The 24,877-nt window shown below is 40.3% G+C and overlaps 1 protein-coding gene across 5 annotated transcripts in view; it reads right to left on the reverse strand.

Moving 5' to 3' along the window:
- Positions 1-24,877, reverse strand: part of IGF2BP2 (insulin like growth factor 2 mRNA binding protein 2) — a 158,219-nt gene that overhangs the window by 15,493 nt on the left and 117,849 nt on the right. For 2 of the 5 annotated variants that reach the window (XM_024768151.1, XM_024768171.1), the window contains exons 5-10: positions 23,110-23,173; positions 20,827-21,099; positions 18,647-18,781; positions 11,230-11,352; positions 10,752-10,887; positions 7,847-7,975 (exon numbers count right to left, since the gene is read on the reverse strand). In XM_024768151.1, coding sequence (XP_024623919.1) covers positions 7,847-7,975; positions 10,752-10,887; positions 11,230-11,352; positions 18,647-18,781; positions 20,827-21,099; positions 23,110-23,173 — 860 coding nt within the window. The remainder of the gene's footprint in view (positions 1-7,846; positions 7,976-10,751; positions 10,888-11,229; positions 11,353-18,646; positions 18,782-20,826; positions 21,100-23,109; positions 23,174-24,877) is intronic. The other 3 variants (XM_024768189.1, XM_024768160.1, XM_024768180.1) reach the window with 3 other exon arrangements.

The following is a 24,877-nucleotide window of genomic DNA, read 5'->3' on the forward strand; positions in this document are numbered from 1 at the left end:
TGGGAAGCCTCTTGGAGGAGGTGACCTCTGAATTGGGACCCACGGAGGAGATGGAGCCCCATGCAAGGCACTAGGGAAGAGACATTCTAAGCAGGGTTCTGAGAGGTGCAGAGCTAGGAAAGGGGTTGGTCTGTTTGGAAAACAGAAAAGAGGCCAGTATGGTGAAAGCAACTGAGAGAACAGCCTGATGGGATGGGGAGGCAGGTAGTGTGAGATCACGCAGGGAGGGCTCTGTGGGCCTTGATTTGGACGTGGATTTGACCCAAAGTACAATGGATGCCCCTGAAGGACGTTACGTGGCATTCAACGAGGTCACAGGAATGGAGAATCCATCATCAGGCACTGTATGGCTTGAACTATTGAGTGTTAAATGCGTACTTATTTACCACTTATCAGAGCACACTTTCCATTCCCCCCACCCCCATGCTTACATGGAGTCCACAGCCTCAACTGGAAGAGAAGCTTAGTCATAATGACCAAAAAGTAACCTGTTATGACTTAAATAAATGTTCTCTTTAATGGGAAAGCAGGTTGTAGCCAGCTGACAAACTGGGGCCCCAGAGTGGGGTGGGCGGTATGGCACCACAACCCTAAAATGGCAGTTGGGCTTTTACTGTCTCAGTTTGAGGGTCCCCACATATTTTATGAGGGAGAAGCTACTTTACTTTTGAGTGTTTCAAAAGAATTATGATTTGGGGTATGGGGGGGGAGAAGAGGTTATGGTGACGGTGCCCCTGCCAGGTATGCTCCCCCAAAAAGAGAGGCAGCAAGGGTGCAGGGGGTCACTATTATCCACTGGTTCATTTCAAATTCCGTTTGAGGGCAACTAGTGTCTGCATTTCCTCTGTGCTTGACTACGCTGGGGGTAGTAGAGGCGTATATATCAAACATACTCATGAACATTTAGAATGGAATTCAATTTTAAGTTGGCCCTGCTTTTTCTGGAAGAACTGCAGGGTCCTCGGTTCCTAGCTGTTGTGTATGACCATTTGATGTACCATTTAGGTGATATTCTGAATCATGAAGAAATCAGGGAGCAGAAAGAGAGAGGGGTGTTGAAGGGGTAGTAAAGAGGGCAAGGGTCAGGCATACAAATTAGGTTCAAAAATATAACTAGCTGTAGTGTGATGACAGAGTTCTGTTATAAAGACGGCAGGTGCTCTCCCTGGGAACCAGGGATATGGACATGGGAGGAAGGGAGTGGACTTGGTCAGAGTCATGGGCAGAGCTATTCAAGATTCAGAAGGCGCACCATTCTATCCCAGCTTGTCCAGTGCCTCCTTCCAGCCCCTGCCTATCACCCCTGTGAGCTCTCAGAGGACCACCTCAGAAGCTGAGGGGGACCAGGAATTGGTAAGCTAGCAAGAGGTGGAGCCAAGGTTTGGGCACAGATCTCTGTGTCTGACTCTGCGTCCCAAGATCTTAACCCAACACTGCCCTCCTCTGGAACATTCCAAATGTATTAGTTCAGGTGGGGCCCATGGTGTAGTTATGATAAGGCTCCCCTAAGGATTCTAATATGCCCCCTGCTGAGTTTAAGTACATGAACGGACAATTAAAACTCACTGGACATATACAGTGAATCAGCAGCATGAAAGAGGGGAGCAAAGCTGAGCAAGGCAAGAAAATGCCCTCAGTGAATTAATTCAGGAAAGAGGGAGGAGCTTTTCTAAAAAGTCTGCTTTATTTCTCAGTGAGATTCAAGAGGGCAGTGCTTTAATATGTGAGTAGACTGCTATGAGGGAAGCCAATCAGAGAACTAGATCGGTCTTAGAAATTAAAAACATGACTGTGGAGTAAAAACTCAATAGAAGTCATACAAATAGCAGCATGGACACTCTTGAAAAGCCAATCAGCGCACAAGAAGATTAACTCACGCAAAACAAAAGGAAGGACTCAGACATGACGAGTAGAGCTGGAAGATCTACTCTCTCTCCATAAAGTGGAAACTCCAGGAGGAAATGGAGTGGAGGGAAGAGAGGCAATGCTAAAATTAACTACAGACGCAGAAGGTTTTCCTGAACCAATGAAAAACTTGAATGTTCAGATTAAAGGGCTCAGAGTCAGATTTCTGATTTCCAAGGGTGTCAGTAAAATACTACAAAAGGCAAAAAACTTAGACAAAAGAAAAAAAAAAGTTACCTACTAAAGAAAGAGAAATCAGACTGGTAGCAACAATGTTTTCAGAGTTCTAAAGGAACTAAGACCCTAGAATTTTTAGATACCTAGTTGAACTTTCATTCACATGTGAAGTGTGGGGGGGGAGGCATTTTCAGGTATAGAAAAGCTTAGAAATTATACTACTTAATTATTCCTGAAAAAAAAAGTTGTTTGAGGAACTACTCCAGAAAAACAAAGAAACGAAAACAAATAACTCAAAAAATAAGAGGATGTGGAATACAAGAAACCATCTGTAGTGAGCAAAGAAACCAGTAAGAAAAGTTTAGTTAATTCTAAATAACTGTGAAATATGAGACTGTGTATTGACTTAGAAAGAAAATTTAATAATTTGTACTAAAATTCCAGGTTATTTATAGAGTAATATAATAAAAATACATTAAACAAAAATCTGTTAGAAATAAAGAATTTGAAAAATCATAATCATAGTGGGAGAACAGTAAACTGCTCTCAAAATGTAGTAAGTCATAGAGATAAAAGTAATAAAATAGAGGATACAAGCCACCAATTAAAAGCTTGATTTTACAGCCATATACACAACTTTGAGTCCATCAGAGAAGGTACATCTTTCCAAGTGCCCATGATTTCCAAAATTTGATCACGCATGAGCAAGACCACAAAAATCAGAGATGTTCCAATAACATTCTTTGAGTACAAAATGTACAGGGAACAATTATAGGATAACAAAAAAGAAACCCATAACTACTTAAAAATTAAAAGAAAAATCCCTAGTAAATTTGATTAAGAAAAAGAAGAGAACGGAAATATATGATGTTAAGAATAAAAGAGAGAGATATTCACAAGTTCGCAGCTTTAAAAGGCAACAGTTTGCTCTGCACAGCTTTGTGTCACTAAGTATGAAAAGAGAGATGAATACTTTCATAGGAAAATATAAGAAATTGAAAAGGTTATAAATGATCGATCTTTCTCCAAACAAAAGGTACTAGGCCCAGAATTTTTATGGATGGATTGTATCAAATCTTCAAGGAACAGAAAATTCCTACATATTGATTTTCCCAAGTATAGTATAAGTTGACCATCCTTCCAATTCAACCTTTGAGGAAAAAAAAGATTGGTGAAACTGTTAAAGACGCTATAAAACTATAGTAACTGCAGTGTAGACAAAAAGATGAATGGAACAGAATAGAGCCCAGGAATATGACTCAGTGGGAACTAAGCGAACAACAAAGTTGCCATTTCAAATTGAGTGATGAAATGGTGCATTTCTCAGTAAGTGACTTTCGGAAAACTGGCTATCTATTTGGAAAAAAAATAACATTAGATCCCTATCTCAAAGTACAAGTTAAGATAAATTCCCTGTGAATAATAAACTATGATCCCCCAGAAGCAACAACTCAAAATTACTGTAAGAAAACTTGGGAGAATATTTTATAGTCTTAGATGGCAGAAGGCTTTTTCTTAGCATAACAACGAAGGCCAGAAGTCCATAAAGGAAAACATCATTGATTTAACTATCTTAATTCTTAAAATTTCTGCATAAAGTCTGCTGAAGGGAAATGTGAAAATTTAAAATACATTCCCCTTTGATGCAGTAATTGCAGTCTTAGAATTTACTTTTAGACATACTCACACATTTATGTATCAGGATATTCATTTTGACACTATTTGTAGGAGAGAAAGCCTAGAGATAACCCAAATGTAGAAAAATAGTATGCTCAGTAGAAAAATTATAGTAAATTTCATACAATGGAATACTATGTAGCCATCAAAGAGAATTAGTTCTAAATATGGAAAGAATGCCCACAGTAAGTAAAAAATGGAAACAAACCAATAAAAGACACAGTAATTCATTGTGTGTGGCATGATTCCATTTGTTTGGAATAATATGATTATAGGATTATATACGCTCATAAAACATATTTTAAAACATAATAGTGCTATACTTCTGGGGAGTGGTTGCTGGGTGAAATTTGGGTAAGAGAAGGAAGACTGAAGGGAAACGTTTACTATTTACTTCACACAGCATAGTTCGATTGTTCAAAAAATATCTATTTTAAATTACTATGGCACAATTTGCAGAGATGTGGATGGACCTAGAGATTGTCATACAGAGTGAAAGAAGTCACAAAGAGAAAATCAAATTATCGCTTATATGTGGAATATAAAAAAATGGTACAGGTGAACTTATTTGTGAAGCAGAAATAGAGTCACAGATGTAGAGAACAAACTTATGGTTACCAAGGAGGGAAGGGGAAGTGGGAGGAATAGGGAGATTGGGACTGACATATAAACACTACTATGCATAAAACAGATAACTAATGAGAACCTAGTGTATAGCACAGGGAACTCTACTCAATGCTCTGTGGTGACCTAAACGGGAAGGAAATCTGAAAGAGTGGATATATGTATATGTATAACTGATTCACTTTGCTGCACAGCAGAAACTCACATAACATTGTAAAGCAGCTATACTCTAATAAAAATTAATTTTAAAAAGAAGAAAGAAAAAAAAGGTAAAAAAATTAAAGAAGCCAAAAACAGAATTTACTATGGCACAAGACACCACAAATAAAGCAAAAAGAAATGACAAGCTGGTGGAAGATATTTACAACATGACAAATGGTTAACAGCTTTAATATGTAATTAGCTGTTACAAATCATTAAGAAAAAGATGGCGGTAAATGACAATAGCAGCTAAGACTTACACAGCAATTACTGTGTGCAGGTTTTTACTTATTTAACAACCCCATGATATGTGTACTATTATTACCCCCATCTTATAGATGGTTAAGTTAACCTCTTAACAAAGAGGTTAAGTCACTTGCCCAAGTTTGTTAAAAATAACAAGTGATATAGAGCAGAGATTCAAATACAGGCAGCCTGACTCCAGAATCTATACTGCCTCTTAACAGACTGATGGGCATGGGATACAAAAAGACAATTCATTAGAGAGGGAAAAAAATGGCCAATAAGCCCCAGTGTTAAATCTCATAATAGCACCCTTTAAACTATCAGATTGCAAGGAATAATTACATTGGTAGTGAGTATAGGAGGAAAAAAACACCTCTCTGTCACATACCAGATAGGAAGGAAAAGTAGTATATTCTTTATGTATCAAAATTTATCATTTATCAATATTTATATTTTTTATAGTTATATATAAAATTTATATATTCTTTGGCTCTGCAATTCTATTTCCAGGAATTTATTGAGAAAATAGCTGGATAAAAGAACCAAGATATATATACAAGGATTTCCACTGTAGAGTGAAAATTTGGAATACACACACACACACATATCACCTATATATTTAATACATTATACATGTATATATAAATTGTATATATACCCACACATATACATAGAAACACTGATTATTTCTAGATTAAGAAAAAACCTGCACTTGTATTATTTGCTTCTTAAATACTTTGCACATATTACTTTTATAACCAGAAAATGATAATGGTAATTTTCATACATACACACATACATTAAAAGCTTCCAGAGTTGAGAGAGCAATTTGTGCATGTGTGAGGCAGCTGCAAAGAGGGGCACAGACTTCCTGACCCTTGGATGCTAAGAGCAAAAGTGCTAGAGTTCTGTGATGCACAAAAGCAACCAGGAAATAACCTAGTTCCTTGAAATCTGAATGCCTTTGTGACAAGAAAGCAATAATATTTTGTAAGTATTTGAAGTATCCCCACCACCCCATCCTACCCTATCCTTCTCAGGAGGCCTGGGCCCACTAGGGAAGCCCTCAATCCTGCAGTACAGGTTCTAGATTCTGCACAGGTGGGTGGTGATGGCCACCTCCATGCCTGCCCTGAGTTCTGCAGTTGTCAGAGAGAGAGGTCTGCAGGAGCTGTATTGTTGCAGATTTGGGGCAACTGTGTGCTTTGGATTAGAATCTAATCTTGACCTATGGGCTCAAGATCAGAACTACATGGCTTTTAGCTTAAAGAAGAAATTTTATTTAAAATCTATTTTATAAAGAACAGAAACTACTTTAGTAAAAGCATTATTCTACTATTTTAGTAAAAAATCTCAGATGTGAAGGAAGCTTTCAAAATGGCAAAACCTGTTTTCAAGTTTAGAAAATATTCTGCTATCATATGAAAAGTTCTCTTTTTGTTTTAGTTCAGGGGTCTGCAAAATTTTCTGTAAAAAGCCAAATAAATATTTTAGGCTTTGCATACCTCAGGGTCTCTACTGCATCTACTCAACCCTGCCATCACAGCAGGAAAGCAAACAGACAGTACGTACATAAACATTCACAGATGTATTTATTTACAAAAATAAGTGGTGGGCTGCCTCAGGCTGTCGTTTGCCGACCTCTCTTTTAGATTGTCACTTTTAGAAGTGGTCTATTGTATTATATCTTTTTTCTCCCACCATTTACGTTACTTAGGTTGAGAGGCTTCTGAAGTTATCGTCTGTGGAGCAGTATGTACAGTCTCTCTCCCAAGAAATGAGATGTGCCTAAATGCCAGTTCATTGTACTGGGCTCGGCCATTCTCAAATCTCAGCAAAGATACGGGGACATGCACCTCTCATAGCTGTTCTCCCTCCTTAGAGCAGCTACATGACTATAACAGCTGCCATTTCCCTCCTGCCATATTCCCAGCTCCCTCTAACACACACACACACACACACACACACACACACACACACACATGGCTCAATATTGGACCCTATCGTTTAGTTTAAGGGAAAATGTATATAACTCTATGGTATGGAGATTTAAAAATGACTCAGAAGAGCTGTATATAAACAAGATGACAGAATGTGTATGTTTCTGTGACTAAGGACGTGGGTGCAAGTTCATGTCTGTATTTTGTTGACAAAACAGCACAGTGGGTTCATCCTACCTCTCTACAGAGACCCAAAGAGTTACTAGGAATTCCGACACTGCAATGCCTACTACACCAGAGACCACCTCTCAAAAGAAAGAAGTGGTTAAGCTAATGTTCTCCAACCTGATTCTTCCCATTTAAACAGTATAAACATTGGGAGAAAATTAGTTTGCTTAAAAAATAAGTAGTATGTGTGGAGAAGAATTAGGAATGAAAGAAAAAAAAAAAAGCTGTCAAGTACCCTGAGCCCTAATCTGGTAATCTGTTGATCCTGACGATGCTTGAGAATGCGAACAAGCAGAAAACGCATGAAGTTCACATTTCTTCTGCCACTATTAATTATGATTCAAACAATAAATACTTACTGAGAATCTACTAAATGCCAGGCATTGTGCTAAGTGTTTAGAAATCTAGACACTGTGTTATTTTCTTTTAAAAACTGCCTATTAATAGAATATAATGAATTTGAGTCATAGACACAGGTGTGAATTTTATACATGAGTCATCCAGGTACCCTAATATTTTAGTAGGTGAACAGCACTCATGAAGGTTCTGATCTGAGCTAACAAACCCTTTTTTTACAATGAGTAGGCTTCTAGCTAATGAATTTGCTAGTAGTCTCTTTCTTTCCCAGATACGACATATACTATATGTTTAAGAGCACATACTTAGAAGATGGTTTAGTAACATTAATCTGTCCATTAGGAAGAAGTCCTAAGAACTGTTGAACTCATTCTACAATCCCTTATGAGCACAGCCTCCAAATGAAGGCTCTGGCTCTGATTCAACATGGCAGAGAAATGCTGCTGCCTGGAGGAGCCTATGAGCAAACCCCTGAGAGCTGAGCTACTTACAGTGAAAGGGTGGTAGGGGGGACCGGGGGGAGCTCCTCGGGGCCCTGCTGGCGGAGGCAGCATGGACAGTCCTGTTGAAAAGATGCCAAGTGCGCTGAGGTTCAACCCCGGGATCAGATTGGCTTGTTGCTGGGAATAAAAATGGAGAAAAAGTTGAGGGGAGGAGACCTGAGAGGTCCAGCTTGCCTGGGTCAACCTCCATCTCTTGCCTGGATGGCACCAGGGTCTCCTAATCAATCAGCTCCGCCCAGGCCCCGTGGACCTCTTCCTCACCGTGTTGCAGGGGTGAGCTCTCCAAACCTCAACCTGACTGTGGCTTCCCTTCAAAGGTTCTCTGCTGCCTTGAGAGTGTCTACACATCTTAACACAGCAAGCAAGGCTCTTCCTGGGGACCCAGGCCACCTCACCAGCATCTCTCCTGCTAACCCTTTACCTCCACTCTGCCCGGTCGTCCTCCTCTCTCTCCTCTGGACCCCCCCACACACTGTCTACCTTGCAAGAAATGTGCTTCTCTCCCTCCTCACCTGGCTACATCCTACTCGTCATGTGGGTTTCACCTGAGCTTAGGTGTCCCCTCTTCGAGGAAGCCTTCTCTCACCCCAAAGGCCTCAGCTCAAGGTGCTCTCCTCACACGCCCACGTTTCCTTACAACAGCAGGCATCACATGGTATCTGAATGGCCTGTGTAGCTGCCTCTCCCCTTTTTAGACCACAATTTCCTTATAGACAGAGACTGTCCTATTTAGTGCTGTGAGCTCAGTGCCTGGTACATAGTAAGTACTCAATAAATATTTGCTGAATGAATATGTTTAAAACATATTAGATTAATAGTTTTTCCTAACTCTACCCAGGGAAAGATCAGACCCTTCACGGAGATACCACTTATGTAAACTCCACTATCCATATTCAGAATGGTTCACAACCGTGGCTTCTTTACCATTTAGTTGCCAGCTTCACGATCATCTCACTTGCTAATTTCACATTTAAATATGGGGATGCTCACACAGCCTGCCCCTTCAGAGGCAGAAGAATGATGCAGGGCCCACCCTGGCCTGTATCCAACCTGTCCCACCACTGCCCCCTGAACGCTAAGCAAATCTCTAACATTTTCTCCTTTCTTATCTGTGGCTCTAGGGTCACCCAGTAAGTTGTCTTCTTTTAGAATGTCTGGAATAGGAGAGCTAGGATCCTTAACCTTGATCCCATTCATGTATAAGATCTAGTAGTTTTGTTATTCACCTATCAATGCATGACTTTAGCACAGACATGAATGAACCTAAGTGATATATATGCTCAGGGGAAGATGTTTGGAGCACCCAGACCCTTTGCAGCATTTCCAGGTGTTCACGGAAAGAGCTGTTTATCATAAGATATCAAGATCCCCAAAGAAGAAAATGAGATCAGTGGATGATACTTTCACAGACAAATACACACAAACAGGGGAGAAGTCTTCTCCTCATTGTCCCTCGTAATTATGATGTGACAAGGGCTACTAAGGGGGGATTTGGGGTGAGGTGGGAGAGAGAGTACTGACCTGAGTAAGAAGGTCCTGTGGAAAGTGCTGCAGTGAGGAAACTGGGGCTGCGTTTAACCTACCTAGTCCTTCGTCAACATTTATTCTTCTGTGAAATGTTATATACAAAGTCTGGGATTTTCTTCAAAGTCATCCAAGGTGGGTGGGGATATGGATAAAGGTTCAGATGAAACAAAACAGGCCATGAGTTGGTAACTGTTGAAGTTGGATTATGGGCATATGAGAGCTTATCATAGTATCCTTTCCTGTTTTGTATATGTTAAAAAAATCACTATCATAAAAAATGAAAAAATTTACTCCTCTGAGCTGAGTTTGTGCTTTGATTGACAGACAAATATTTTTAAGATTTCTGAATGAACTTTAGAATGGTGTCTCCCCATTAAAAAGTTGGAACTAGTAGTAATAACAGGAAGAACAAACCCAAATCAGTCCGCTAGAAGTATTAGAGCTGAGGTGGATGACAACATTTACTGGGCAATACATCAGGAACTTCCTTGGTGGCGCAGTGGTTAAGAATCCGCCTGCCAATGCAGGGGACACGGCTTTGATCCCTGGTCCGGGAAGATCTCACATGCCATGGAGCAACTAAGCCCGTGCACCACAACTAATGAGCCCGCGCTCTACAGCCTGTGAGCCACAACTACTGAGCCCGCGTGCTGCAACTACGGAAGCCCGTGCACCCTAGGGCCTGCGTGCCGCAACTACTGAGCCCATGTGCCACGACTACTAAAGCCTGCGTGCCTAGAGCCCGTGCTCCACAACAAGAGAAGCCACCACAATGAGAAGCCCACACACCACAACGAAGAGCAGACTCCGCTCGCCACAACTAGAGAAAGCCCGCACGCAGCAACGAAGACCCAATGCAGCCAAAAATAAATTAATTAATTAAAAAAATAAAAGAACAGATCAGTGAGAGATGAAAATCAGAAGTTATTTTTAAAGTATGTATTTTTAAAATTGGAAAATGGGGGAAAAATCCCACTTTTCTAACATACCAGCTATTTTGATTTTTATATATAGCCTTCCAGGCATTTTGACCCATATTATTTTACATAATTATAACCCTAGTTATATATACTTTTATATATTCTTTTCTTAATTAACAATACATCATAAGCAATTCCTCATTTTAAAATCTTCCAAGTTGTGATTTTGTTGACTTCACACTATTTTGTCCAGTGCATTTATCATAATTTACTAGTTCGTTTCCTGATTATTCTAATGCCCTTGCCCCAAAAAGACATGAATAACTCTGCATACCTATTCTAAAGTGCTTCTTCACTTTCTGAATGGCAATTATGCTTAGAGAGGCTTGGGTCCTGCCTGAAAATACATGTGAAAACCAGTGGAGAAGAAAGCAGTAGGCACTTACATTAACAGCCAGCATATCATTTTCAAAGGCCTCACGCAGCTTCTTCATAATCTCTATTTCAGCATTGGCACAGGCCTCAACTGTGCCCTTCACAGTGATGGTTCTTTCAGGGTTGTATATGCTCAAATCCTGCAAGCTGGCCACCAGGAAAAAGAGAGAAATTTCCTTTTTTCAAAAGGAAAAATAAAATCCCAGAAGGCTCACAAACAAGTCTTGGTGGAGGAGACAGGGAGAAGACACCACACGCTGTGGCACAGAATATCTGCCATCTTATCTCAAATCTTTGTAGTGACTTAGATCAAATCCACAGTAGAAAATGTTTGACTGGTAACTATTTATATATTTGTTTTGATGGTGTTGAATATAATCATATCACTTATGATTACATTCCCACTTTAAAGCAGATGAATGAGTTGGATATATCAAAATGCTCAAATTCTCCATTATTGGGCACAATTAATCTGAACAAGAGGCTTACGATGAGATTGTTATCTTGGTCCCTGTCTCGTGTTCAATTTTCTTCAAATTTCTGCCTTCTTTTCCAATCAGTCTTCCAACCAAGCCATTGTGGGCCAAGATCTTCAGAGGAATCTCTTCAGCTCTAAAAGACACAAGCCACATTTTAACATTTAAGGTGAACACAACGGTTGCCTCCCAAGAGCTATTGCCCTCCTTTTTTCTTACAAATAGAAGCCATTTTCGTTCAGGTACCAAGTGGCCATGGGCTTTATGAGATGCTGGGTCCTTCACTAACTCTGGTGCATGAATTCTGATTAACACACGCCAAATAATGGTAATTATACTCCCTTGTTGTGACTGGTTGGAAATGGGTCCATGAGAGAGATCTGGCCAACTTGGTATGAGAATTAAGTCTGCTGGGTGATTTCAGGAAGGTTTTCCTTGCTCTTAAAAAAGGCACAATGGATAATGACATCAGTCAGATGGTAGACTAGGAAGCTACAGGCCCTCCTACTCCCACTGAAACACCAAGTTGACAACAAAAGATAGGCTAGACTATCTCTCTAAGAACTCTAGAGATCAGGTGAGAAGCTACAGCACCCAGGCTTTTATAAAACCAAAAAGAGATTCAAGTAAAAGGGGTAGGAAATTTTGTGGCATTTGGCATGCCTTTCATGCTTCTTCCCCTACACAGTATAGCAAGGGGAAACTGGGAGGAAATCCTCCATACCAGGGATCCTCCCCTGGGACAGAAACAAAAGACTGGACCATGATTCCCACGTTCTGGCTTGCCTGGGAGCTGCCTGAGTGATTGGTTTCTGTCTCGCCTGACTTAGAGTTGACAAGCCTGGTGCCAGAGTCTGGAAGCTGCTGAAAACAGAGGTGAACTGTTAGAGCTGCAGTTCCATAGTCAGAAGCCAGAGGGTGAAAGAGATCAGAAATGGTTTGAGAGGTCCTAGAACCTCCAGCCAGACTGATTAGTGATGATCTTCTCCTGAACAAAGCCAGTATGCAAAGACTGTGAGAGGTGTTTTTTTTCAAATGCTCAAATCGCAGCAAAAAATTATAAGGCATATAAAGAAATGGAAACATGGCCTAATGAAAGGATCAAAATAAAACTCCAGAAACTGACCCTAAAGAAATGCAGATCTATGAGCTACCTGACAAAGACTTTAAAATAGTGATCATAAAGATACTCAATAACCTAAAAGAGAACACAGACAACTAAATGAAATCAGGAAGATGATGCACGAATGAAGTGAGAATATCAACAAAGAAAAAGAAACTATTAAAAAACAACCTAACAGAAATAACAGAACTGAAAAATACAATAACTGAACTGAAATATTCATTAAAAGGGTTCAACAGCACACATGATCAGGCAGAAGACAGAATCAGCAAACTTGAAGATCAGTCATGTGAAATCATCAAATGAGAGGAGAAAAAAGAAAAGAGAATTTTTAAAAAGTGGAGAAAGGGACTTCCCTGGTGGCACAGTGGTTAAGAATCCACCTGCCAATGCAGGGGACACAGGTTCGATCCCTGGTCCGGGAAGATCCCACATGCTGCAGAGCAACTAAGCCTGTGCACCACAACTACTGAGCCTGCGCTCTAGTGCCTATGTGCCACAACTACTGAAGCCCATGCGCCCTAGAGCCTGCACGCCGCAACTACTGAAGCCCACGTGCCTAGAGCCCGTGCTCCACAACAAGAGAAGCCCGTGCACCACAACAAAGAATAGCCCCTGCTCGCCGCAACTAGAGAAAGCCCACGTGCTGCAAGGAAGACCCAACGCAGCCCAAAAAAAAAAAAAAAAAAAAGTGGAGAAAGGCTAAGGGACTTATGGAACATTATCAAGTGGATCAAAATACATGTCATTGGAATCCCAGAAGGAGAAGAGAGAGATGGTGCAGAGAGCTTATTCAAAGAAAACAGGCAGAAAACCTTCTAAATCTGAGACAACAAATGGACATACTGATTCAAGAAGCTCCAAGAACATCCAACTGGGATAAACCAAAAGAGATTTCCATTGAGATACATTATAACCCAAGTGTCTAAAGTCAAAGAGAAAATCTTGAAAGCAGCAAAAGAAAAGTGAGTAGTAACATATGAGGAAGTCTCCATAAGATTATGGATGGATTTCTCAGCAGAAATTTTGCAGGCCAGAAATGAATGGGATGACATATTCAAAGCACTGAAAGAAAAAACTATCAGGCTTCCCTGGTGGCGCAGTGGTTGAGAGTCCGCCTGCCGATGCAGGGGACGCGGGTTCGTGCCCCGGTCCGGGAAGATCCCACATGCCGCGGAGCGGCTGGGTCCGTGAGCCATGGCCGCTGAGCCTGCGCATCCGGAGCCTGTGCTCCGCAACGGGAGAGGCCACAACAGTGAGAGACCTGCGTACCGCAAAAAAACAAACAAACAAACAAAAGAACTATCAACCAAGAATACTGCATCTAGCAAACTGTCTTTGAAAATGATGGGGAAATTAATACTTTTCCAGATAAACAAAAGCTAAAGGAGTTCATTACTATCAGATCAGCTCTACGAGAAATGCTAAAGGGAGTCCTTTAAGTTGAAATGAAAAGATGGTTCAACATATGAAAATTAATCAATATAATATACCACATTAACTGAATGAAGGACAAAACCCACATGATCATTTCAATTGATACAGAAAAAGCATTTGATGAAATTTAACAACTTTCCATGATTAATAACACCCAACAATTTAGGAACAGAAGGAAACTACCTCAACATAATAAAGGCCACTTGTGAAAAGCCCACAGTGAACATCATATTTAATGGTGAAAAACTGAAAGGTTTTCCCCTAAGATCAGGAACAAAACAAAGATGCCCTCAGTATTTCTATGTAACATACTATTAGAAGTCCTATCCAGAGCAAGTAGCTAAGGAAAAAAAATAAAAGACATCTAAGTTGGAGAGGAAGAGGTAACATTATCTCTGTTCACAGATGATATGATCTTATATGTAGAAAACAAAGATTCCACAAGAAAACTGTTAGAACTAATAAACGAATTCAGCAACACTGTAGGATATAAAATCAACACACAAAGAACAGTTGTGTTTCTATACACTAACAATGAACAATATGAAAAGGAAATTAAGAAAATAATTCCATTTATAATAGCATCATAAAGAATAAAGTATTGAGGAATAAGCCTAATTAAAGAAGTAAAAGACTTACACATTGAAAACTATAAAACAACACTGAAAGAAATTAAAGACAGAAATCAATGGAAAGACATCCCGGATGCCTGGACTGGAAGACCTAAAGTTGTTTAGATGTCCACACCACCCAAAACAATCTACAGATTTGATGTAATCCCTATCAAAATTCCAATGGCAACTTTTGCAGAAACAGAAAAGCTCATTGTAAAAATTCATATGGAGGGGCTTCCCTGGTGGTGCAGTGGTTAAGAATCCGCCTGCTAATGCAGGGGACACAGGTTTGAGGCCTGGTCTGGGAAGATCCCACATGCCATGGAGCGACTAAGCCCGTGTACCACAACTACGGAGCCCACGTGCCACAACTAGTGAAGCCCGCGTGCCTAGAGCCTGTGCTCTGTAACAAGAGAAGCCACTGCAATGAGAAGCCTGCGCACCGCGACGAAGAGTAGCCCCCGCTCACTACAACTAGAGAAAGCCCACACATAGCAACAAAGACCCAATGCAGCCAAAAATGAATAAACAAAGTAAATAAATTTATTTTAAAAAAATTCATATGGAATCTCAAGGGACCCTGAATAATCAAAACAAGTTTGAAAAAGAACTCACATTTCCTGATTTCAAAATATATTGTATAGCTATGGTAATCAAAACAGTATGGTACTGGTATCAAGACAGAATAATAAACCAAGAGGAAAGAATAGAGATCCCAGAAATAAATCCTTGCATATATGGTCAAATGATCTTCGACAAAGGTGCCAAGGCTACATCATGGGAAAAGGACAGTGTCTTCGAAAATTATCTTAGGAAAACTTGCAAAAGAATGCAGCTGGGGGCTTCCCTGGTGGCGCAGTGGTTGAGAATCTGCCTGCCGATGCAGGGGACATGGCTTCGTGCCCCGGTCCGGGAAGATCCCACGTGCCGTGGAGCGGCTAGGCCCGTGAGCCATGGCTGCTGAGCCTGAGCGTCCGGATCCTGTGCTCCGCAATGGGAGAGGTCACAATGGTGAGAGGCCCACGTACCCCCCCAAAAAAAAAGAATGCAGCCAGACCCTTATTTCATATACAAAAATTAACTCAAAAGAGATTAAAGACCTAAATGTAAAACCTGAAAGTACAATTTTCCTAGAAGACAACAAAGGAGCAAAGCTTCACGATAGTGAACTTGGCTACTGTTTTTTGGATATAACACTAAAGCAGTTGACAAAAGCAAAATTAACAAATGGGACTACACCAAACCTAAAAACTTTTGTGCATCAAAGGACACACTTAACAAAATGAAAAGACAACCTATGAAATGGAAGTAAGTACCTGCAAGTCATATACCTGATAAGGATGTGAAGAAATCTGAACTCTTGTGAAAGGCTGGTGGGATTGTAAAATGGTGCAACTGCTATGGAAAACAGGTTCCTCAAAAAATTGGAAATAGAACTACTGTATGATCCAGCAATCTCACTTCTTGGTATATATCCAAAAGAATTGAAAGCAGGGTCTCAAAGAGATATTTCAAAACAGCACTATTCATATAGCCAAGAGGTAGAAGCAACCTGAATCTCCATCAATGGATAAATGAATGAACAAAATGTGGTATACACGCACAATGGAATATTATTCAGCCTTAAAAAAGGAAATCCTACAACATGAATTCGTTTTGACGTCATTATGTTAAGTGAAATAAGCCAGTCACAAAAAGACAAATACTGTATGATTTCACTTATCTGAGTTCTCTAAAATAGTCAAATTCGCAGAACCAGAAAATAGAATGGTAGCTACCAGAGGCTGGAGGGAGAGGGAAAAGGGGAGTTGTTGTTTAACAGGCAGAGTTTCAGTTTTGTAAGATGATAAAGCTCTGGAGATCTGTTTCACAATAATGTGAATACACTTAACACTACTGAACTGTACCCTTAAAAATGGTTAAGACGATAAATTTTATGATAGGTGTTTTTTGTTTGTTTGTTTTACAATTAAAAAAAGTTCAAAAAAAAAGGGCGGGGGGGACAAGGAGAGGATGCCTTCTCTTTCAACTTTTAAATAGTTTTCTGTGGGGATCCAAGGTCTGAAATCACTTCAGTCATCTTGTCATCATCAGGGGAGTATCAGACACCCTGAAGAAGGTAAAGCAGAAAGAAAAGTCATGGGCCTTTTAGTCTATGATTCAACTGACCTTTCAGTTACTCTCACATAATAAGGACTTCTAATTATGTGATATCATAATTGTTTCTTATTGCTTAAGCCACTTGTTATGTTTTCTGTTACTTGAGACCAAGAGCATTGAACAGATGCATTACTACTGCCTCAAAATACATGGATGCTTGAAGAAGCTCCACTAGAATGTGACTTACAGAGGGCAGGGTTTTTTTGTCAGCTTTGTCCACTGGCACATAGAACAGTGCCTGACAGACATATGTACTCAATAAATATTTGGTAAATGAATAGAAAGAAAGTTTAGAATCCCTATTCTCCTCCATCCTCCACCTCCTACTCATCTTCCTCACGGCTCAGCTTAAATGTCACTTACACAGGGAGGCCTTCTCTAAAATCCTCAAATCTCTTCTTGTCCCCCTAAAACCTTGATTAGGGCCTCCAGGTACCTGCAGTTGTTTTCCACTGTAGCATCTCTCATAGCTGTGCTTAATTACTTACTGGTGTAATTATTTGTTTAGCAGATGTCTCTCCCACTGGATAAAAAAAGGAACTGGATCTTGTTCAGGGCTGTAGCCTCAACCCGGCACAGTGCTCAGCAAGGTGCCACACTCAAAAGAAAAGTATTTCAAAGACAGTCAAATTCTGTCTTGGCTCTACACGAATACTTTAAGAATCCAATTTATACATCAGTCTTTTTGGTTCTTCAGAATATTGTAAGATGCTTACACCTAGCTCAAAGGACCAAGGAGGGTAACATTTATAAAATTCTCAATAACTTAGATGAGGGAGGGGCTTCTTCAAATTAAGACACAGCATGTGGGGGGTTTCAAAAGCCCCAAATAGTAAATAATTAGTTAAGTGAAAGGTTAGAGTCCCTTATGAAATCTAAGAATGGATTTGCAACGTTTTTCTTTTAGGAACTACTTTCATCTTCTTGGTTTTGGAACACTATTATTTGACATTGTTTGCTAAATCAGTTTTATATTCAATTCATCCCTCACTGCTTCTTTTTTTTTTTTTTTTTTTTTTTTTTTTTTGCGGTACGCGGGCCTCTCACTGTTGTGGCCTCTCCCGATGCGGAGCACAGGCTCCGGACGCGCAGGCTCAGCGGCCATGGCTCACGGGCCCAGCTGCTCCGCGGCATGTGGGATCTTCCCGGACCGGGGCACGAACCCGTGTCCCCTGCATTGGCAGGCAGACTCTCAACCACTGTGCCACCAGGGAAGCCCCCTCACTGCTTCTTTATTAAAACTGCCACACATGCCTGTAAGTGTAAGTTTGTTTTGCCAAACAAACACAGAGCCTTTTTTATTATATTGCCTATTCCGTTACCATTAATTTGTTTATAATGCAAATTAATAAATTTGTATTACTAAATTATACAAGTTACTAAGAACTGTATTTGTCATTCAAACTGGTACAACACTCAGGAATCCTAAGAAATATTTTGTAAAAGAAATGGACAGGGGGAGAGAGAAAAACAAAGAAGAATGAAGTAGCCACTCAGATACCAGTTTCTACTATTTAAGGAAACATAATGCAATTTTAAGAGTGCAAGTGGCTTAGGAGCATGGTGACACAACCCTTTTCCAGCATAGTAAATGATGGTTTTGACAACAATGTATTTTCTGTATCTGCCCAGTCCAATATGATAGCCATTAGCCATACAAGCGATTATTTAAGTCTGAATGGATTAAAATAAAATATTCAGTTCCTCCACTGCACTAGGCACATTTCAAGCACTCAACAGGAACACATGGCTAGTGGCTATCGTATTGAACAGTGCAGATACAGAACATTTCCATCACTGCATGGCCCTGGACAGCACGGGTCTATATGTTCCTACCAATAATTATTACCAGTGAGTGATGGAAGCATTAGGCTCACCAAGAGAAACATACAAGTAGAGAAGCAGCCATGTTATAAACATAAAAGATCTATTTCCCACCGTATTCTCTTTAGGAACAAATTTCTGAAAAATCATCTTTCCCCTGCTCTCTTTACTGAGAAATAGATTTACAGCTTTTTAAAACTTTCCTGGGTAAAATGAATGACAACCTAATCTTTTTTTCTGCTGAGTGGTCTGTGCATTGCATGCAAACTTACAGTTTGGTCTCATCAGCCTCTTTCTGCATGATTTCGAGAATCATGCGGCATGCTTCAGAGGTTCCCTCTGGGGTGGCATGGATGGTGACAGGCTTCTCTGCAGCCCCGGAGTTCTCCTTTCTATGGATGTCTACCCTGCAGGAAAAGAATCAGGAGCCATAGCACAGCGTCATCTGGGACTGGATCCTAGTCCCAAGAATGCGTCGCACTGGCCAATGTACAGCAAGGACACAGACAGACCAGGAAGTGTCATGAGCACGTTTGCAACCAATGCCATTCTCCAAGAAGGCGGCAAGCAGGGCAGGGGGTCTTGTGCCAAACCCAAATTCTCGGCAGCTCCACTGAGAAGGGAATATTTCTTACAGGAGTGCCGCTGGGCAAAGGCACCAAGGCAACGTGGTAATGAAGCCAGTTTGGTAAATGCAGTGTTTTGTGTAGTCTTTCCAATGATCTTAGAAGTGAAGAGTAAAGTGAGCGGGATAATACCGCACGTTGGCACAGTGCCGGTCTCTGAACTGACTGCAGCTTTTAAAAGCCATATGTTAATCCAACTCCACCAAATTCAAGCAAGCTTTATGTATCTGAGTATGGACAGAAAACAGAGGCATGCCCTTTCTCTGCCTAAGTTTTTGGTTTCCTGGCCACCGGCAGCCTGCCTTCTTCCAGGCTCTTAAAAACTAATGGCTCAAAAGCTTGATGACTTTATCAGACTTCTTTGGGTAGTTGTGGCTCTATTTGTTTTTAACTTTCAAAATCACATAATTGATTGTATCCTTTTTTACTCTGGCTGTCAGAAAGCCCAAATCCAAGTCTCTGGCCTATTTCTAAAAAAATGGGCACACACTTTGAGAACTAACTCACTTGTATTTAAACTTGCTGCATTTTTTTAAATGATTTTTTTTTTAGTTACTTTATTTTATTTTTTGGACACACTGCGTGGCATGCGGGATCTTAGTTCCCCTACCAGGGATTGAACCCAGCGCCCCCTGCAATGGAAGCGTGGCGTCTTAACCACTGGACCGCCAGGGAAGTCCCTAACCTTGCTGCATTTATAAAGCCACTTTAAATAATCTTTGGAACAAAAAGACATACAAATAAAAATCACTTTCTCAGTGAAGAAAACTTAGAGGGGAAAAAAAGGGGACTGATTTTAACATAAAGGAAACATCACATAGTATTTGCCCCCTGTACTATCTCATCATTTCACTCCTATGATTTTAAACTCTGGGACTCATATAAGCGTCCATTATTTGGAAGTAACTCAGTCACTTTGCAGAAAACAGTGTTTTCTCTTTCAGGTTACAAGACACTCAACATCCTGAATAAAATGTACTAGGCATGTAAATAACAAATATTTGTCAGTAATTTGGTGCTTTGTAATTTAAGTGCTTTGTAATTTCATTCAATCTGCCTGACTGTCCTAATCGTCACAATACTCCTGGCTTACAGAAGAAGCAGTTGGTGCTCAGAGACCTTAACATTTTTTCTAAGATCATATAGCTATTAAGTGGTAAAACTTGAACAAGGGTCTTTGTTTTCAAGACCTGTGCTTTGTTCATTACATCATGCTGTGGTCTTACGAACACACAAAACTCAACAACCTCACAAGTCACTTTATCCACTACAACTCCTACTACCAGTTCAGTCTCCTTAAACAGACAGAAAACTAAACATAAGACTAATGTACTTTATTTATTGCTCAATGTAACAGTGACTCACCCATTTCCTTTATGTAGCTATTTGTGAGACTCCCTAGGTGGTCTCAAAGAATGACTACCACCCAGGGCTCTGACGCAGGAGAGGAGGCAAGAGCTAAGATACGCGGGTTCTAGGGTCCCGTGAAGTTCAGCCCCATACCTCTGTTGTTTTAAAAACATGTAGATGTATTCACAGGTATCAGATAGCTTATGAGAACAATTCTTGACTGTGAGGTCATTAGTACCTTGTTTATGAACTATTAGTGTTTCAGGGTATGACCTTTAGGTCACTGGCATGAAAGCTCATTAAAGCCCCTGGGCTTTGTGTTAGTCTGTTAGTAGTTCCATTTAAAGAAGCCATAGTCCCATACAGCACAGCCCCCCGCTGCTGATGCAAGCAATAGCAACCTGGGAATGGCCGGGACCCACCAGCACTCAGGGGACCCCTCAGAAGGAAGCAAAGGAAGCCCCGGAGGCACGTACCGGGACTGGGTCTGCTTAGTGATGTTCTTTATGGTCAAGCCCTCCTTTCCGATGATGGCACCAACAAACTGGGTGGGGACCAGGATCCGCAGCGGGAAATCAATCTGTCTGGCCTGAGAAGAGCCCCCAGGGGCATGGCCTTGCTCCCGGGAAGAGTGGTCCCCACGCTGGGCTCGCTGAGGGGGCGAAGGGGAGCTCACCTCTTCATCCGGGATGTAGGAAATCTTGAAGGAGTAGTTCTCAAACTGATGCCCGCTTAGCTTCTCGATGGCTCTGAAATGCAGCAGGGGCAAGTGAGCTTTGTTAGAGAACAGGGTTGGAGGAGACCCCCCCAGGGTCAATGGACCGGTTCATTCACTCTCCTTTACTCGTTGCCTACGTGAGTGCCGTCCTCAGCACTAAGGATGCAGCGGTGAGCAAGACACGTGCCATCTCTGCTCCCTCAGGGCTTGTGGTTAACAAATTAAACACGTCATTACAACGTGCAGGCCTGGTCAGACTTGATAGACAATGTGCCAGTCTGCTTTTTTTCACCACTCAAGGCTGTATCCCCATCATCAAAAACTCTTTGTAAAATGTTGGCATAAAATTGTCCTTTTTTAAAAATTTTAATTGTAATACAGTTATTACTGAAAATTCAGAAGTAGATAAGCACAAATAAGAAAAACACCCTAGCCCATCCAATAGCTTTCTTAAATATAAATATATTATTATGTATACAAATGGATTAATACCATACATACTACTTTATAACCTTTAAAAACAATACTCTAAACAGTTTTCCAAGTGATTAAATACCCTGCAATTTAGTTTTTACTGGCTGTTTAACACTCTATTGATTTGCCATCATTTTTGCAACTCATTCTCTATTGTTTTATATATATATATATATATATGTTTCTAATCTTTTACTACTGCATACAGTATTGTCATGGGCATCTTTGCAACTACAACTTTGCAAACAGGACAAATTCCTAATGGAATTGCTGGGTCAGAGAGTAGGCAGAATTCTAACATTTTAAGTCATTATTGCTCAGTGTCCTTCTAGAAAGGTTTCAACATGTACTACCCCGTAGCAGTTAAGAGAGCACTTGTTTCCTTGAATCCTCAGAAGTACAAAGTATTATGATTTTAAAAGACTTATCAATTTGATAAATCCCACTATTGCATCTTAAAAACTGTACATGAAGTGCAACCATTTTTTCACGTGTCTTTGGCAGCATGTGAAAAAATCAACCCTCTTCTACAAGGTTATTGTTTAGGGTTTACGAATTTATTACAAAGCAGCACTTTTTGAATTCAATAAAAGCAACAAAGTAATATCATGTACAGAGGGCCTACCTAAGTAGCAGATGGACAAGAACTGTAAAGGTTCAGTTGTTGGTATATGTATCCTGCTTACATACGTGTGTAAAAGTCAACAGCAAATGACTACTGCCTTTTTCAATGCAACATTAACATTTTGAAAACTAGTGGTATGAGAATGGGTTAGCCATGTATTCATGGGTGTGGCAACCTTGAAAAAGAAATAAAAGTATAATCCTGGGACATATAACCAATACAGATGTTATGCCACATGTGACCATAATTCTAGTTACAATGACCTGACAGGCACTTCATGGACCCTCTACAAAAAGGAACTTGTTTTTGTTGTTGTTGTTTTTTAAAAAAAATTCAGTCCCATGTGTGTTAACAGCCAAGCTCACAATTAACCAACACTGAAGCAATGTAGCCATGAGTGGGATTAGGAGGTGAATGTGAGTAGGAAAAAGAACCTGAGCCAGGTGCTCTTTGATGAACCACTCCTAGATGACAATATACACATTTGGGCTGATGTCACTAAGGTGGATCCCTCTTTTACTATTCATAGAGGGAAAATGAGGTTTCAGCATCCATTCAATGAGTTTGGACAGAAGCGGGCTTGGGCTTCTTCCTCATGGTGCATGGAGGAAGCTCCAGGTGGAAGTGGCTCCTAGTGGCCATCAAAGCAGACTCTAGTGGACACAATGTCATAGATGTGGTGCCCTCTATTCCTGACTATATCAAGATGCAGCTCCCACCTCGGTTTTGATGCCAAGGCTCAACATTTTTCAAGATAAAAATCTCTGTACAATCAACAAACAGACACTCTGGTATAAATGCCCTGGGGCTCCACTGATGTGTCAAAGTTCTGCATCTTTTCAGAAAAGGTTTATAAATACAGGACTCAATGGAATTCAAAGACAAGCTCCACCCACCCCCCCACGCCCAAATTTGAAGGGAAATAAGCCCAAATCCACTTACGTTTTTGCTTCTTCTCTTGTTGCATATGTGACGTTGACAACGGCAGTTTCTGTGTCTGTGTTGACTAGGAAAGAAGCAAAAACTACATTGTCATAGAAAAAAAAAAGCTGCCACCCTCTGGCTAATGTAAATAAACTTATTTAGAGAAAAATGCACAAAAAAACCTCACTGCCCTATCTCTTAGAGTTACTTGAATCTCTATCTTTATTCATGTGCATTCATAGGAATTTGTAATCAACTGTATATACACATTTGTAATCAATTGTATATACCACTCAAAACTGCATTTTCACTAATTTTATCAACATTTTTGCACATGTATATGTATATGCACATTTTCTTTGGATTTTTCATTTTTAATGCCTTCATAAAATTGCAGCAAATAAATCTGCCATGACTTTTGCCTAACCATTCCTTAATTGTTGACAAATGGGTTATTCTCAGTATTTGCTATTCTGACTAGTGTTGATAAAAATCACCACTGTGGCAAATATCACTTGATTTGTGCTCTTCTGAATTATTTTTTTAGGGTAATTTAGAAAGAAAATCATTGGTAAAAGAACATAATGCTTTTTAATGATTGTTTTCAGATTATTCTCCTAAAAGTTTGTATCAATTTATTGTACCACTATGAGTTTTGTTATAATTTGCATTTATTTAAAAATAACTGGATATATGTATAAAATAATAAGAAAGTATTTTAATTTTAATTCTTCATTCATGGATAAGGTTGAACTATTACTATTTTTGTTCCCCTCTGATAGATCTCCTTGACTGACTGTGTGAGTTAAATCTAGTAACTGCGTACAATGAATAAAGAAAGTTGACAATTCCAACCCACTTGACTGAAGAGAACACAGAAATTCTAAGAGTGGTTAATAAGGGATCACTCTTGTGAGTTGCTTTATCTTGATTCATAATTGCCTGCCTCTTCTTCCAAAGTCAGACATAAAAAATGAATTCAAACAGCAAGACAAAACTTTCTCAATCTAAGTCAGTAAACTTAAACCAAAAATACTGGTTTCCCCAAAACCAGTAAACATAACTAAATCACATCCTCCCCCACTAAAACATTTAAGCTATTGGGAGACCTGGAATTAACAACATTAAGGTGAGGATAATTCAAGAAAACCACAATAGAGGTGCTTTTCAAAATAATAATAAAACCCTATAGTGCAGGGATCCTTAATCTTTTTTTTATTATTATTATTATTTTTTGCGGTACACAGGCCTCTCACTGTTGTGGCCTCTCCCGTGGCGGAGCCTGTGCTCCGGATGCGCAGGCCCTGTGGCCATGGCTTACAGGCCTAGCCGCTCTGCGGCATGTGGGATCTTCCCAGACTGGGGCACGAACCCATGGTCCCCTGCATCGGCAGGCGAACTCTCAACCACTGCGCCACCAGGGAAGCCCTTTAATCTTTTTTTAAAAAAACATTTATTTATTTGGCTGTGCTGGGTCTTAGCTGCGGCATGCAGGATCTTCGTTGTTGCATGCAGGCTCTTTGTTGAGGCACGGGGGATCTAGTTCCCTGACCACGGATCGAACTCACGCCCCCTGCATTGGGAGCCTGGAGTCTTATCCACTGGACCACCAGGGAAGTCCTGGGATTCTTAATCTTGAATCCATGTTAGAGCTTCAGGAATTCTTTACTCACCCTCCCCACTTCCCTGCAAATATTCAAATTTGTGGGTATGTGGATTTTTCTGGCTTATAATTTCCATATGATTCTCAAGAAGGTTAAAGACCACTGTTATCCAATAACTTCAA

The sequence above is a fragment of the Neophocaena asiaeorientalis genome, unplaced genomic scaffold, assembly GCF_003031525.2.
Source record: "Neophocaena asiaeorientalis asiaeorientalis breed wild unplaced genomic scaffold, Neophocaena_asiaeorientalis_V1.1 scaffold225, whole genome shotgun sequence".
NCBI lineage: Eukaryota > Metazoa > Chordata > Mammalia > Artiodactyla > Phocoenidae > Neophocaena > Neophocaena asiaeorientalis.